This window comes from Cupressus sempervirens, chromosome 5, assembly GCF_028749045.1.
Source record: "Cupressus sempervirens isolate cs-2001-9-10 chromosome 5, ASM2874904v1, whole genome shotgun sequence".
NCBI lineage: Eukaryota > Viridiplantae > Streptophyta > Pinopsida > Cupressales > Cupressaceae > Cupressus > Cupressus sempervirens.
Window position 1 is genome coordinate 302,351,919 of NC_143122.1, and position 17,124 is coordinate 302,369,042.

At 32.4% G+C, this 17,124-nt stretch overlaps 1 protein-coding gene across 1 annotated transcript in view; it reads right to left on the bottom strand.

Moving 5' to 3' along the window:
• The window catches only part of LOC149555781 (PX domain-containing protein EREL1-like), a 102,694-nt gene that overhangs the window by 74,499 nt on the left and 11,071 nt on the right, over window positions 1-17,124 (bottom strand). Inside the window, exons 4-5 of the mRNA XM_089829940.1 lie at window positions 13,811-13,909; window positions 11,710-11,799 (exon numbers count right to left, since the gene is read on the bottom strand). Coding sequence (XP_089686066.1) covers window positions 11,710-11,799; window positions 13,811-13,909 — 189 coding nt within the window. The remainder of the gene's footprint in view (window positions 1-11,709; window positions 11,800-13,810; window positions 13,910-17,124) is intronic.

Consider the following 17,124-nt stretch of genomic DNA (forward strand, 5'->3'; position numbering starts at 1 on the left):
CCTAAGCTCAATGGTCCCAAGAAAGTTTGTGGTATGAACTGCATCACTATCTATTACATATTTTTTACCACTTCCATACTTGAAGGTTCCAAGCTACACAATACCAAGATAATCACTTCATCTTGCATCAAGTCCTATGCCAAATTGTGGTTAGCATAAGACTCAATATATAAGCAGAACTCAAAATCATACAAAGTTAGTTAAGAGTTATAATTTGGATGATATGAATCAAATTAAAATTGTAATTTTCTTCCTAATTTTCCCTTGTATTTACCCTAGAATCATAGTTGTAAAAAATTAGACTAATGATTATATTTTACCAAGTAAAACATCTCTTAAAATGATCATCCTAAATTTGAATTCTATAATCATAACATACATTCACACATGTATATGTATATATGTGTGCATTTATATCCGTTATTAAAGGTTATGTATATGTGTGTATGCATGCATGTATATCCATTGTTAAAGTTTAGCCCATACCACACGATATTCAAATGCTATGTTTATCATTTCAACGCATTAAAGAAGCACAATAGTTCTGCCCAAAGCCATCCCAAACCAAACTTTGGCCCTCTTGGCCCAGTGACTGACATCATGGGCATCCACGCAAGGTCCCTACCTAGTGGGGTGTTTGTAATTGCTTTCCCTATACATGCTTCATCTCATAAGATTTAATAACAATGAATATAGAGTTGGTGAGGAGATCATAATGGAGCCTCCTTGAGTGTCCTATCCAAGGCCAAGAGCAGAGCTTTGACCCTCTTGGCCCTAGTGACAAGTAAAATGAACATCCACCCAAGGTTCCTTCCTAGATGGCAATCCTTGGGATTCCTCTTTTACTTGCACCTCTTTCCTTCAATAATGATGGAGGTTTACAAACAGATCATTGATACATGCATTCTAAATCAAATCAGAAATAAATATAGATAAAGATAACTAATTGAATGCATAGGTAATGATAATACCTCTAGAGTAATTAACAGATGCTACAATAACAATTTTGAAATACAAAGATCTGCTTTGCCTGATTTGAATGTTCCTGCAATTTATTTCTGTTCTTATGACAAATGGATATCATTGTATGCCAAATAGTGAAGGGCAGGCAGGATATACCTTAGATGGTTGTACAAATGGTTCTTATTTCTATCTTCCTTATGTTTGATGTGAAAGATTGATTGACTGAATGTATTCCTTTGATTTGATAATTCAAGGTATTGGCAAGTTATAATCAATTAATTGTTGATTAGATGATTGAAAAGGGACAATATAATGAATGCTAGTTTGAAATTAGTGGATGATGATTGAATGAATGCAAACTTGATGGAGTGATGCTTGATTGTTGAATTGTATGTTGTCTTGACCACAAGATGATGTGATGATTGACGTGGATTTGATGATTGTTTGCATGATTGTTGATTGATTATTTGCTTGGGATTAATGACTGATGGATGTTTGGACGGATTCATGACTAATGATTGATAAGTCCCCCTTCAACACTTGGAATGAAATCTCCTTTATTGGGGAAAGGGTTACTACCTTCCATTTGGAATTGAATCACCAATTTTGTTTCCTTTAAGAAAAATATACTAGTCCCCAAATTGCTCTCCCTTAGACATCCCCCTCAAATGAAACCTTCTCTCCCTAATATCTTCCAATGTGGGTAAGAGTCACACCTCTTCATGGCTGCCCTTTGCAACAATCACAAATTTTCACCATTACCACTCTTTGGAAGAGTCGCAACCTTTTGTTAATTTCTAGGATCATTTCTGCAAATGTAGAATCATAGTCATTGTAATTGATGATTTTCCAAATGCAGATTTGAGGACTCATAAATATGAAAGGAGACATGTCTCATGAAGAGACATGTCTCTATAGTTAAACATCATTAGTTAACATATTAATATAATAGTAATATAACTAACCATATATGTAACTCATCTTAAGCATATATCTAATATTAATATGTTAACCATATATGTAATATATTATTATATTATTATGTAATAATATATAATATATATTATATTATTATATAATAATATATAATGTATAATATATATTATATATATTATATTACATATATAATGTATACTATATATAAGATATTTATCTTAAAGATGATTTACCATCAACAAGGTATGTCATGTTAAAATCAATCCGACAGAAGCTACAACCTTAACACTCTCTCCTAGCTAGGGAGGACTTATAGAACATGTTAGGCTCTCAAGAATATGAAAAGATATCATCTCAGTATGATATTCAATTCACTACGAGGCTAAATTTCTCACCTTTCATAACACACAATTGAAGCAATTTCCATAACTTCAAAACACCACATTAAGTGTGGTCTATAGTAGTATAACTATGATGTCAACAAGATTCGACCCAAAGAACCATAACAAGTTGGTTATCATGGTGTTCGGCAAAATCTGGCCCAAAGAACCATGATAACAGGTCTACCATTTATAAAATCACCACCTTACAATGGTTACCTTCTGTCTTGTTTGTTATCATAATTTTCAGCACTCTAGGACAACAATTTAATGAAGTCTATCATGATAACAGTTCTACCATTTATAAGATCGTCATCTAATAATGGTTACCTTCTGTTTATATATGTCAATGAAAGATCGCTACCTTTCATTACATATCATATGTGAAATAGTAACCACCATGAACCCAGTCAAAGGATGGTACAAAGGCTTTCACCTTAATTTTCTCTCACAGAGAAGAATGCATTACAAGGAGTTTCACTTAGAACTTCTCCTCATAAAGAAGATATCATTCACAAAGGATCACACCTCAAAAAACCCTCCCTCTAAACAATGATCCTGGGAAGTCAGGTCCAATGGTTACTCCCTTAGAGACTCTCTTCCACAAGGATTCTTGTCAAAGTCACTTTGAATCTGATATCTAATTTTCTGGTGATAAATCATCACTTCCTCATGATATACATAGGAGTGGACCCATCAAAATCATGCAGTTACACACATGTATTTTTAGACTCCCTCTGAGTATCAATCTTCTAAGCTCCTGCGTTGCCTTAGAAGAATTGTCATACTCCCTCTTAATGTAGAAGAATCTCATAATCTCAATCATCAAAGATGTTTGCTTTAAGAGCCTCACTTTATCCATCTTGATCATTAGAGTCTTTGGAGATACTATCATTAGATTGGGTCTGCACAATATTTGGTAGCATATGTAAAGTACCAACCTTTTCCTGTAAGAATATCCTAAAACATAAAGGAAAAGATCAAAGCAAAAAACCCTTATAGTATGCATAGAATTACATATAGAAGAGAGACTACAAAGAGTAGATAAATGTAAAAGATAAGAATACTTAAAGAATACTTATCTGCACATGAAGATTCAAATATTGTCTTTTTAGATTATTTGAGAATGGGAATGGAACATTGACTATTGTTTCCCCACAATGTAAAATTTCCACACATTCTTATATTGTTGAACAATTTTGTATCAAATATGACAACTCTTTTCTAATTTCCAACTTACTCTTTTCGTCCATTGAAAATCCAAACATTTATTTAGTTTAACAGTAGAAGCGAACATGTCCTTCCATTTTATCAAACTTGTCCACAATACGTCAATATCTTGATTAAGTATGATTGTGCCACATGAATGACTCTACAACCCATACGTCAAGTTTCATTCATCACGAAGAGACTCGTAGATGGTTCAAATGAATTCTTTAAAAACTTCATTAACATCTCACAACTCAAATTTCCTTACAATAACTTCTACAAATACAAGTGACATCATTTAGAAGTCATCACTTCCTCATGATGTACATAGGGGGTAGGCCCATTAAAATCACATGGTCATGATGTATGAATCACGGTCCTCTTGACAATGGCAATTTATTAATCACTAGAGAAATTCATCTCAACATTGTTTATTCCTTCTTAATCAATAACACCGAGATCATTGAAGTTATAACATTGCTTATTCCCTCTTAATCAATAAGATCGAGATATTTGAAGATTAACTAAATAACATCCGCAATCTTCTCCCTCTCTTTCCAGGGTGCCTCTAATAACATGTCAGGCTCCCTTTGAATCTCAATCTCCCTCTTCCTACAATAACATTTTCAAAGGAAAAGATCAAGGCAAATAGTTCTTTTAATACTGATAAGAATATTAGTAATTTATGTCATACTTATAACTAACAATCACATAAATAACTGTTTATTTTATATTTCCAATAGTAATAATAAGATAACTCAATCTGAACCTTTCATATTTATATCAATTTATTAAATGAATAAAATTACTTCCTTCCCTAAGTTATAAAATTGATTCATTCATTCTATTGCATTATATCCCTAATTAGATATATAGTAATTAAAATTATACTCATACCCTATTTTAACTATAATTAATCTTTACATTTAAAATGTATTATGATTGAATCTAAAGCCTTATTCTAATAGGCTTTCATATACCTATATTTCATCTTTAAATAATTTATCAAATATACTAACATAATAATTATGCTAGGAACTTAACACAATGTATTTTAATATAATACTTACTTGTACATACATATCTTTGATGTAATCTTTTATACTTCTTGATTCATCCTCTTGATACTAATATCAATACTTCCTCTACTTTATAAAAATTATTCTATCATCTTCCAAGTCAAAGACTTTCCGATCCGTATATCAAATATACTTTTATAATTCCATATTCTTTTTCTTGCACCATCTATCCAATATTTCCACATAGATTTGCCCGATCATTTCACACTCTTCCCTAAGTCATTCAACATTGACCCGTTCAATATTAGAAATTTCAACTATTAATGAATCACCACAATGCTTTTATCAGCATGCCTAGAGGACCCAATCCATGCTACAAGTGCTCAATCCCATCTCCCTATCTTCAACCGTTACGAACATAGAAAACATGTCCAGATTTGAACCTTTCCTTATTATCGGTGTTAGTCTCTTTATAAGATAACTTTCCTTTACAGCTTCTCAATCCTAAATCCTCTTCTCTGTGAAGACATTTGCCTCTTGTATGCATGATGATATTATCTGGTTGTGTTGCCTTTCACACCGCTGATTAATTATATTTGTTTTTCATTAGTTTGGTAAAATTCAAATGATGTCAATGCCCTTCCACAACTAGATATAATTTAGTGTCACTCGATCTCTTTTGTGTTTGTCAATTCACCAACTTTACTATGATCTTTCGACTTCACTAATACCCGATACCTTGTTTTCTAATCTAGCTATTGGATTCTTGCCAATTTTTAATCAATCTACAATACCGTATAATGTGTTTTTGTTGAAGACCTAATATTTCCTTTTCACTTATTTCCATAACATGCCCTCTCATAAATGGATTATTTCCTGAATTTTAAGTATCCATTTCTCATCACGTCATTATCTTCTAGATTCCATTAGTTATTGTGTGGTACCCTCAATTTTATCAGTGATGCCCTTGTTATCTATTTAAGGAATCGATGGCTATCCCCAAATAATTGATTTTAATGGTTCAAGATGCTCAATCGTTATTAGCGTGTAGATGGTACCATCCGTAATAAACTCCCATGAAAAAACAAATAATCTTCTGGCAATAATAATAGCAATTCAAATAATTTAGGTACAATACACAACCTCAAACTCAAATTCACAGCAATACTTGGTATTTATCATATATGACAGAAATTTAGACCATATTCATGACACTTCAATAATCTTGTGCTTTTTAAGTTCGATAGAAAAATTAGCGGTTTCTTCAGCAAAGTATCATTTGATTGTCCTCAAAATATATTCACGATAATCTCACGGCAGAAGAACTGAATTCAACAATTATTCGAGAAATAAGGTTCACATACTCATGCATTCATTATTTTTATTTTTATTTTTTAAAAATTGTCGTCATTATTTATTTTTGGATCCACGCCAAGCATTATCTTTTATCTACAAGGATTCTAATGGCAACAAGCATTTCTAACAACACCCTGCTAGGTGTGATGCAAAACTCCAACACATTCCTTGTTGCATGATTTGCGCATAATAGCCCGAAGTACGGAAAATATACCTTTCAATGTGAATTGGCAACACAAGATTAGCGGAGCACGAAAGTATTCAAGGAAGATCCATAACACTGTTTATTAGGTGAGTGAAATGTGACCCCCCGATAGCTTCATGACATGCAAAAGGTATGATGACAATGCATTTTGTAAGACCCTCCTGTCCGCAATCCTCTAAGCACTTAATGCCTTCAGAAGCGAAAATATAAATATGATTGTCCAAGGAATGTAAATACCATTTCAAGATATTATACCAATTTTACTCTTTACATTTTGCAGCCTTGCTCTGATATCATGTTAATTTCTAGGATCGTTTTTGCAAATGTAGAATCATAGACATTGTTATGGATGATTTTGTAAATGCAGATTTGAGGACTCATAAATATGAGAGGAGACATGTCTCTATGGTTAAACATCACTAGGTAACATATTAATATAATAGTAATATAATTAACCATATATGTAACTCATCTTAAGCATATATGTAATATTAATATGTTAACCATATATGTAATATATTATCATATTATTATATAATAATATATAATGTATAATATATATTATATTACATTATATATATAAGATATTTACCTTAAAGATGATTTACCATCAACAAGGTATCTCATGTTAAAATCAATCCGACAGAAGCTACAACCTTAACACCTTTCATTGTTACTAACCTTTGAAAGAGTCACAACCTTTCATAATAATGACTCTCATAATTACCACCCTTTAGAAGAATGACAACCTTTCATTATTTCTGGCCTTTACAAATGTCACAACCTTCCATACTTACTCCCCTTTGGAAGTATCAAAAACCTTCATAACCTTTTCCTTTTTGAGGGAGTCGATCCTTATTTTCTTCTTGTTTTGTTTTCTCTTCCGTTATTTCTTTCTTGATTTCCAACTTTCCTTTTTCCTTCCTCCCTCCCCCTTTCAAATAAACTCTCCTCCCTTTATACTGGGTTTTCAAAGAGGGGGATAGGGAAATGAAGTTTCAAGGACCAATTGTTAATATATTTAAGGTCCAAGATTCCTAAGAGTAGGGAAATGAATCAGTAATCTTCTAACTTCAAACTTTTATCACAACTTCACAAACATGATTAACTAATATCAGATCTAGCATCTAATCATTCATTCATTCATTCCATGTTAACTTGTGAAACTAACAACAAAACAACTCATAAAAGCATCCACAAAAATAACACAATAACACCAAGAATTTTATCATGGACACCCTTAGTCAAAGATAAAAACCATGGTAAAATTTGATAATTTGATACCCACAAATACTTTGTTCTCTTTAAAATGTGCCTTGTTAAAGGCTTGGCCCAGTTAGGTGCTTACAATAATGCCCAGTCAAGACCAAACCCTAGTAGGAGCCACCAAGTTAAGGGATTTGCCTTAGACCTATTACGATCTTTACTTTGTCAGGAGTAGCCTTTTTAAAGGGTTTTCTAACTCAAATTAATCAGCCACCCGACTAGAGGAATTAAGTTCAAATCCTACTAAAGATCCTGCTCAACCTGTTAGAAGTGACATTGTTAGAGGCTTTTAACTTAACAACCTATTAGAATTTACCAAGTAGAATTAACTTCAGATTCTACTAAAGATCTTGTTCAGCTTGTTAGAAGTGATCTTGTTAGAGGCTTTTAACTTGACAACCTGTTAGGATCAACCAAGTAGAATGATCTGATAAATAGTACTCCGATATTGCTTGAATATATCCTTTTCAATTCATCACCTGCATCTTCTAACAAACATTTAGCTAACATCATGATCGCAAAACCCTTGTCAATCACAAACTCTCACTTCTCTCTCCTCTTCAAACTAAAATTATGCCATATACATTTACTTCTCATTAGGTATCCAAACCCTAAATGTGTTACACAATGAGATGCATCTACGTTTGACCAAAACGCATTACCAAACCCTAATTCATCATTACCTGGTACCACACAATCAACCACTTGAATTGCACATCAATTTAACATAGAACTTCTAGCCTTTTCACTTTTTCCCATTAATACATACTTCCGAGAAATTCCATCACAATTCCCATTGTATAACCAATCCATCAAAACTTATTGATTCCACGTCATTTCCACATCATGAACCAACTCACCATTGTGAAAGATCTACCAAAAACAGCCTCCATGTTACTAATTCTAGATCAAACACGAAATTTCAACATGTTCTTCATTTTCATTCCTGAACTCTCTTTAATTGATCCAAAATATGCCTTCTTGTAAACCAAATCAAACAAAAATTTGACCCTGATCCAACAACTTAGTAATCATCATAAATCCTAGATTTCATCACTTGAAACAATACAGATTTGATGAACCAATCAAATCATTCACTATCTATCATAAACTGATCAACCCGATTAAACGGTTTCACTTCAATCAATCATAACACACTCACTATTGATGTGCAATACATGAAATTACACATACAACAACTAGAAACATCTCTCAGTCTCCAATACCAATCGCACACTCTAACTCATCATACAAATCAACCACACACTTTTGTCACCTGCACAATAAGTAATTTGGTTTTCCAGTAAACCAAATTACTAATCTATCACCAACTATCAAGTTGACATCAATGACAAGACAATAACTAATCCAATCACCATCAAATATGTGCTTCAAGACATCTGCATCACTTATGCCATCACAATTTTTTTTCTCTCAAAGTAGGAGACAGTTGGGGATGGCAGTGGGGATGGCTATACAAATAATAGAGAAATTTTAAATAATCATATGAAAACATCGATAAAGCATGCTTACATAAATTGTAGAACCTTAATATATATGTTTGTGTTAAATAATTTAAATTGAGAGTTCACATAAGACTGGTATTAGAATGTTTTTAGTACCCTAAGTGCTTGCTATATTTAACTTGTTATTCTAGAACCTAAGTTAATGGTCATTTAGGCTTTATTTTTAATTACCTTCATCTGTTCTACTTTTTGGTGTTAATTTAATTTAGCCAACTTTTCTTTTTATTTAACATTTTTTATAGCATCTTTAAACTCTATTTATTAGAGGGTCAGTGGGATTTCATAAAATTTGGTAATTGTTTTAAGAAAAAACTGAGATTCTTTTGATCTAGTGTTTTTTCCCACAATTTTGTTTTTCAATTTTTGAAATAAGAATCATTGCAGGTATTTTATGGAAATTTTGTGGTTCATCTTTGAACATTTTTGCTGTAAATCACACACAACCCTAGTCAAGGGTTTTGATTGCGTGATTTCCTGGTGTCCACAAAAGTCCCTGATTTTTTACGTTTGCATGTTCTTGCATGTGTTTTTTGTGAGTTGCATGTTGCTTCCATATGTTGTTTACCATGCAAACTCTCATGTTTTGTTGCATGAAGGTTTCTCTAATGGGTTTTCATAACCTGTTTCCCTTAAAAAAAAATTATGATTGGTTTCTATAATTTTCTCCCTTAAAATATCTTTGACGAGTTTTAATTATTTGTTACCTAAAAAATTGATGGGTTTTGCATAGTTTTTTCCCTTAAAAATTTTCTAATGAGTTTTTTTTATTTTTTCACTTACAAAATTTTTAAGGGGTTTTATAATGTTTCAACTAAAAAAATGATAGGTTTTCAACATTTTTTCCCTTCAAAATAATTCTAGTGCATTTTAACAATCCTGTCCTTCGAAAAAAGAAATTTGGTTTTATTATTCTTTTTTCCAAAATTAAGGGTCTGCTCCTGTCAGGGAGGACTTTCCAGTTTCTAGAAAGGTTTTACCTTTTTCCCTTAAAAACGATGTTTTGTAGGTTGATCCATGTCTCAGATTTCGTGTCAGCTATCTATTTGGTTTTTTTTAATTTGTCACCTTAAAAATCATTTCAAGTTTTTGTAATTCACAAAGTTCACGTGGGATTTTCTTTTAGGGTTTTTAACCTTTTTCAAACAAAACAATTTTACCTTTTTCCCTTAAAAACGATGTTTTGTAGGTTGATCCATGTCTCAGATTTCGTGTCAGCTATCTATTTGGTTTTTTTTAATTTGTCACCTTAAAAATCATTTCAAGTTTTTGTAATTCACAAAGTTCACGTGGGATTTTCTTTTAGGGTTTTTAACCTTTTTCAAACAAAACAATTTTACCTTTTTCCCTTAAAAACGATGTTTTGTAGGTTGATCCATGTCTCAGATTTCGTGTCAGCTATCTATTTGGTTTTTTTTAATTTGTCACCTTAAAAATCATTTCAAGTTTTTGTAATTCACAAAGTTCACGTGGGATTTTCTTTTAGGGTTTTTAACCTTTTTCAAACAAAACAATGCTTTGTTAACTTCAACTCATGGTATCTTGCCATCTAATTTAGGGTGTCCTACTCCTCTACGATGGTTTGGAGGATTTGTCGATTTTTCCTCCACATCGTGGCAATTGTTCTCAATGTGTGTTTATATCTACAAGGAAGCCTAACTCTGTTATCCACCATCAAGTTGGACACATTGTGATAATTTTGGGTCAGAGGTTTTGCAGATTTTGGGAGGGTTAGAGGCCGACTCATCTCAATGGCAAGCTTCTCTCTTGATGAAAAGCATTCTAGAGAAGGGGGCACTCTTCATTGTTCTTTTCCAGACGGATTTTGGCTACTCTTGGTGGTCATTGGCATTTTGCAGATCCAAGGAGGGGCTTAGCAGCAACAAAATGTTTTGAAGAATTTATGACCAAAAGACATGTATAGTCTTTTGTAGGGTAGTTGATAGAATGACCGTGAAGGGAAGGTATTAGATGAATTTAGTATTCTAGGTTCTTGCAACATTTAGCTCGTTATTCTAGGACCATAGTTAATGGTCATTTAGGCCTTATTTTAGTTATCTTAATCTGTTCTATTTTTTAGATGTCTCTGTTTAGACACCTTTTCTTTTTAGTTAACATTTTTTATAGTGTTTATAAACTTTATTTATTCATGTGATTTATTAATACAATCATTCCAATTTTTTAAGTTCAAATGGAAGTCAACAAATTATCAAAACACAAACAATTTGACTGGGGAATGACTTCTTTCAACCTATAAGATTATGGATATAAAAAATTTATTTTGGTTAGGTTTACCATTGCAGGAGAAGGGAAATGTGTTTGAAATTAGGAGATAGAGTCTATATGCGTTTTAGAGAGATGCAATTATAAACTTTTTTTGGCTCATAATAGAGATAGGGAAGAGTTCTTGAGAGAACAGAGAATAGATTTCTTTTCTTTTCCCTACTCAAAAATTTTATAACCCAGGCACATTCAAAAATCAATTTTGTCCTCCTAACAAAATGTTTTTACCACCTAGCCATTTGAATGATTTTCAAGGGGTGTTTTGTTGAAAAATGACTTACATGCCTAAAATTTCACTTCGGCAACAACTAACTTGAAAGTTTTTCAACTGCCTAGGTTTACAACTTCGTAAAAGTTGAATATGTAGTTTTTGTTCTATTTAAGAAGAGAACCAAAAAGTAATAAAACTAACTAAAATGAAACAGAAGAAAATCGTGCACCAGAACATTCAGATTTATTAGTCGTGCTACAAGTAATTAAGATGGTATCCTACAAATGTATGCATCACCTGCAAAGAATTAACAGCCTTACAAGAGGGAATTCATATCACTAAAACTTATCTGCATTACCTCTTGAAGGAATGGCCTTGAATTATTTCTCAGAAGAGAATGCTTTGGGGGAACTTGAGGGATTTTTTTCTTTGGAAATAAGCGCTTGACCTGCAGTTATCAGTGGAAAGACAAAATTGAATTTTTAAAGAGAGACACTTTTTGAAATAAATCAAAAAGTTTACTGTTCAAATAATCAATATCAATTTGAAAATTCTCTCTGTTTTAAAATTTTAGTAAATTTAACTCCATAAGCACATCAATATAATCTTGTTACTATTACAAGCAATTGAAAATTGAATAGATTAACATTTCTATCAATTATTAATGTCCTGAACACAGAACACAAGAAAAAAATTGTGTCATAAAATAAAACAAGTTTCTTGTTTTGGCTTGATAAGTAAAACAAGCATATTAGCTAGAATCATTTTTTTATTTGGATAACCAAAAAGGAGAAGGATATCTCATGTAATATAATCTTATCTCATGCATCTTTTCATCAATGGAGATTATATTGTGACGTGAATGATCCCAAGCAAAATTGAAGTAGAATAGATTAGAGATTTTCTCCCTTGAATTAACAAAACACTGAACATAAAAATTTGAAATCTCACCTATGGGTCGGACATGACCTAGGAAACAGACATTATAAAAACTATGCCTTTGTTCAAATATTTTTGTGGAGGAATTAAGTTTGGGAAGAAAACACAAAGGCTAACTGCACACAGAAAAAGGGAAATAAAAAGAAAGAAATTATACAATTGTACAGATACAAGGATGACATAAGTAGGCAGGTTAGTCTGAAAAGTAAGGAAGTATAGACTGCTAATCGACACACCTGAAACAAAATCCACAGAAGAAATGAAGTATATACCAGAAACCAAGGATATTAAAACAAATGGTTAAACCTAGATATCTGTATATGCTATACACTAACCAAATAATAAAAAATAACCTGCAAAAAATGTAAGAAGCAGAGGGGCAAACTGACAAATCCTGGGAGGAGGTAAAATGCTCCTCTCAGTAGATCCTCTGACAACCAAAACTGTTAGTCCTCAATATGTAGAGAAAAGATCAAAACCGCACAAAGGCTAGCAGTCATTGTATATATCATTCCAGACTTTACATTAATTTTTTATTGAATAATTTCCATGATTACAAAATAGATAGACTAGCTATCAGAGCTTTGAATCTCTAAAAAATACAAAAGAATTATAGCTTATGTTCCTTTAGGTCACTGTAAGTCACTCGAGACTTTGTACTTATCTGTTATCATCACTACTACTTTCACTCTCTACAAATAAGAAAGTTGTAACATATAATTTTATGCATCGCTTAACCATTGCACTATTCTTTATTGAAACTTTAAAATGAATGTTCTAGTCATTACGACTTTGATTCTCTAAAAGATGACCACTGCCCAACCCTTTGTAAAACAATTTCTATATCCAAAATGCAGCAAGTACCATACATTATCAAGATGACGCATATTCAAATTTCTAACCTTGTAGGAGATGTACTACATTAAGATGGCATTTCAGGCTTACAAATAGATTGCTTATAATGCACAATAAATGTGAATCAACAGAATAATCATCTGCAGGTTAGCTTATGCCAGCGCTCAGACTATGTAAATAAGAAAAAAGTCCTCCATTACGTTTAACTTCTAGATGGAAAACTTAAGTGCATCATCTTCCTCCAACTACCAATCCTCTAGGAAAAACAAAAACACAATATAATTGATGTACATTCTTTGCATGCTATGCATAGATCCAAAACAATTAGCAACACAGTGTGAGGTCCTACTAGCTCTTGGATTGATAATCTGCGTGAGCCCCCTGACCCGTTATTTCTGTTTCTATAAAATTTAGGGGAAAATATAATGCCCGTGTGAATGAATTCTCCTACAATTTATGGCAAGCATAGCAAACTGCCATGCTCAGGCTGCAGGCATTTGAAGTATACATATTTAAGAACTGCCATGAGTTACACTAATTCTTTGATTAAGATAATGTAAATAAAATAAATCAGAGACATAATTTGCAATAACATGAAACAGTCACCATTAACAGCAATTTTAGTGCTGAAAACAAGAGATAGAAAACAAGAGTTACACACTTACAGTGGCATATAGCTTTAAAAAGTCGCTAAATCTTCGAAGAATACTCCGAGCAGCACTGATGCCATTTGGAGATTGAATGCCAATTTGTACATTGTAAAACTGTCGCAATTTAAAATTCACATTGCCAATCCATAAGCTGACATTCGATATTAACAAAACCATGAATTTCATAAACAAGTGATGATCAAAGGCAAACTTCATAATTTTAGATGTAAACACCTAATACCTTTTAAAACAATGCATATAAATAGGTTTTCTTCAATGCAACTAAAGAAAACCGTAAGTATGTCAACATTTTTATATCAAAAAATAGGCTCAAATGGAGAAATAAGCAGAGAATATGTCAGAAGGAACAATATTTGCAATACAGATCAGGCATCTAACTCATTATCTCATAGTTTGTATTTTTAGCTAAATGACTTATAATCTCTACTCTGAGAACAAATAAAAGAAATATTTATTTTGAGTATGGTAAGATGTTTGCAGTGGCAATGAAGAGAATTCAGTCAAATAAAGGTATAAGAAAGAAAGAATGAAAGAAATAAACTTTTTTACATTACTGAAAAGAAAGCCAAATAAGTCAATGGACTCAAGGGTAGAATGAAAATGGTAGGCAATTAAAGAGGTGTATAAGGCATATCCTAATAAAGAATGTGATTCAAAGGAAAAATGTATCTAGACTCCACAATACACAATAAAGATTACAAGAGAAAGTACCTTTGAATTTCCATCAAATTCATTTTTCATAATACTGAAACTGCCAGGTTTAATTTTTAACAATTTTAAGCAAAGAATGTCCTAATTTATTCATTGTCATTTCGGTTGAAATTTGTAGCATATTGATTAGAAAAGTGTATGTAATGTTTCTGCAAACTCTGTTAATAAATCAGACGAAGATAATACCTTTTGTCTTTGTTGCTTGCTGTAGATGATCTTCTAGAACTTCTGAATGTAGAAGGACTTATCAGAATATTGAATTCTGTTCTGAATTTAATTGTCTCTGCAATAAATTCATATAGGGCAGTATTGTTTTAAGTACCAGACATCATTGTATTGTGTGTCCTTAAACTACAATAACACCCACCTATTATATCATAACCAAAGGGCATGCCCCTCAAAGGGACATGACCCTCTCTAGGTCGACCCATACTACACTTAAAGAAATTGGCATCCACAATGGAGATAATACAAATATTAACTAACATAACTATTTAGTTATAGTTAGTGCTAGACATGAATATTTCCCAAGGATTGCTGCCCATCCTTTTGCCAAGTATATAATGCTTTAAATGATATGCAAGGGGAGAAGATTAAGGTGTGATCTGCACTCTCAGACCAGTATGATATCACTGTTATAAATTTCACACTCCCTCTTAACTTGATAATCATACTAAGAGATAACATATCTAACATCATCAATTACAATGAATAAGCATAGATTGATAATCTATATCTATATGAATCTTCTGAGCAAATGGCATCATCGAACACATTGTTCTGAGTCATATAACCATCTTGTGATATGACTTATCACTTATACTAGTGATGTCAGTATTGCATGTAATGCAATACACACGGGATAAAATCTAAAGAATGATTAAGTTCTTCATTTATCCAGTTTGTGACTCGTAGGAGCTGGAAATCCTATATCACAACTTGATCTTGAGTTAAGATCTACCAGAAAACAGGATAAAGTCTGAAAAATAAATTCTTCCTTATCCAAGTTGTGATTCATAGGCATAGAAATGCTTAAGTCACAAATGATCTTGAACTCATCTAGATCTAACAGTAGTTCTATACTGTTCAATACATTATTTGAGAGATCTTCATCTCTCATAATGTCTATTATACAAGTATTCATTACCTCGGAGACCATCGCCTCTAAAATAATGAATACAAATGGTGGAGCTCATAACAATCAATAGCCTGACAATAAAATTATTTTATTAATAATTTAAAGAATACAAATGAATTACAATTCAACCATACCAAGTTTTTTCCTGAAGTGATCTATCTTCACTCTAGAGAGAGGTTTAGTGAGAATATTTGTTGTCTAATCTACAATTCAAATGTATTCTAATTTTACAGTATTCCTATCTACCATATCTCTTATATAATGGTAAGGAATTTCGATATGCTTGGACCTGTCATGAAAAACTGGATTCACCGAAAGCTTGATGGAACTCTGATTATCACAATGAATAATCGTAGGGTTCGTGGCTTGCCCAAATAATCCCACGAGTAACTTTCTAAGCCAAATTGCTTCCCAAGAGGCCATCGCTATTGCAATGCATTCGGCTTCTGTAGAACTTTGTGCTACTAAAGACTGTTTTCTGCATATCCAAGATATCATTGCTGATCCTAAACTGAAACAGCATCTTGAAGTACTTTTTCTGGCTTTAACACTTCCACCCCAATCTAAGTCAGTGAATCCATGTAAATCTAAGTCAACTTTCTCATATTTGAGTCCAAGATTAAGAGTGCCCTCTAAGTATCTCATAATATAGATTTGGATTGGCTTCATTTTTGGAAAATCCTAAGCCGGTGAGATACTTATTAATTCTTTCATACCAAACCCTTGGAGCCTGTTTAAGCCCACATACAAAAACATTAGGATCATGAGTTTCAAATCCTTCAGGTTGCTCCAAATATACTTCTTGTGTAATCTTTCCATTCAGGAATGTTGTTTTTACATCCATCTAATGTACTTTCCATCCCTTCAATGTTGCAATGGCTAGGACTACTCTTACAAAGATGTATCTGGCAACAGGAGCAAAAGTTTCTTCATAATCAATCCCCTCTTTCTGAGAGAATCCCCTGGCTACAAATCTTGCTTTATATTTTTCAATGCTACCGTTTGCAGCATGCTTTATTTTAAAAATCCACTTGGAAGAAACGACAAATTTTCTTTCAGGTTTTGGAACAATTTCCCAAACATCATTTTTCATAATAGATTGGTATTCTTCTGTCATAGCATCTTTCCAAGTTGTATGTTTAATAGCATCTGAAACACTAATTGGTTCTGATTTAGACAAATCATTCATGTTTGTTGTATAACTAGATAATCTTTTGGGTTTTTTGTTTTCTCTAATTGTTCCGGATGGTGCAACAAAGTCTTCTACTTCCTCTACTATCTTAATGGCCCAAAGTGGTCTTTTCTTAGAATTTTGAGTTTCTTCAAGATTAAGATTTTGAATTTCATCTTCAATTTCTTCAATGTTCTCCCTTTGAGACTCAGTTTCAGTATTTCTTTCAAAACTAGGTAAAGGAGAGGGTTCTTCAGAACTTACGCCATTTTTTAATGCTAAGTCTTC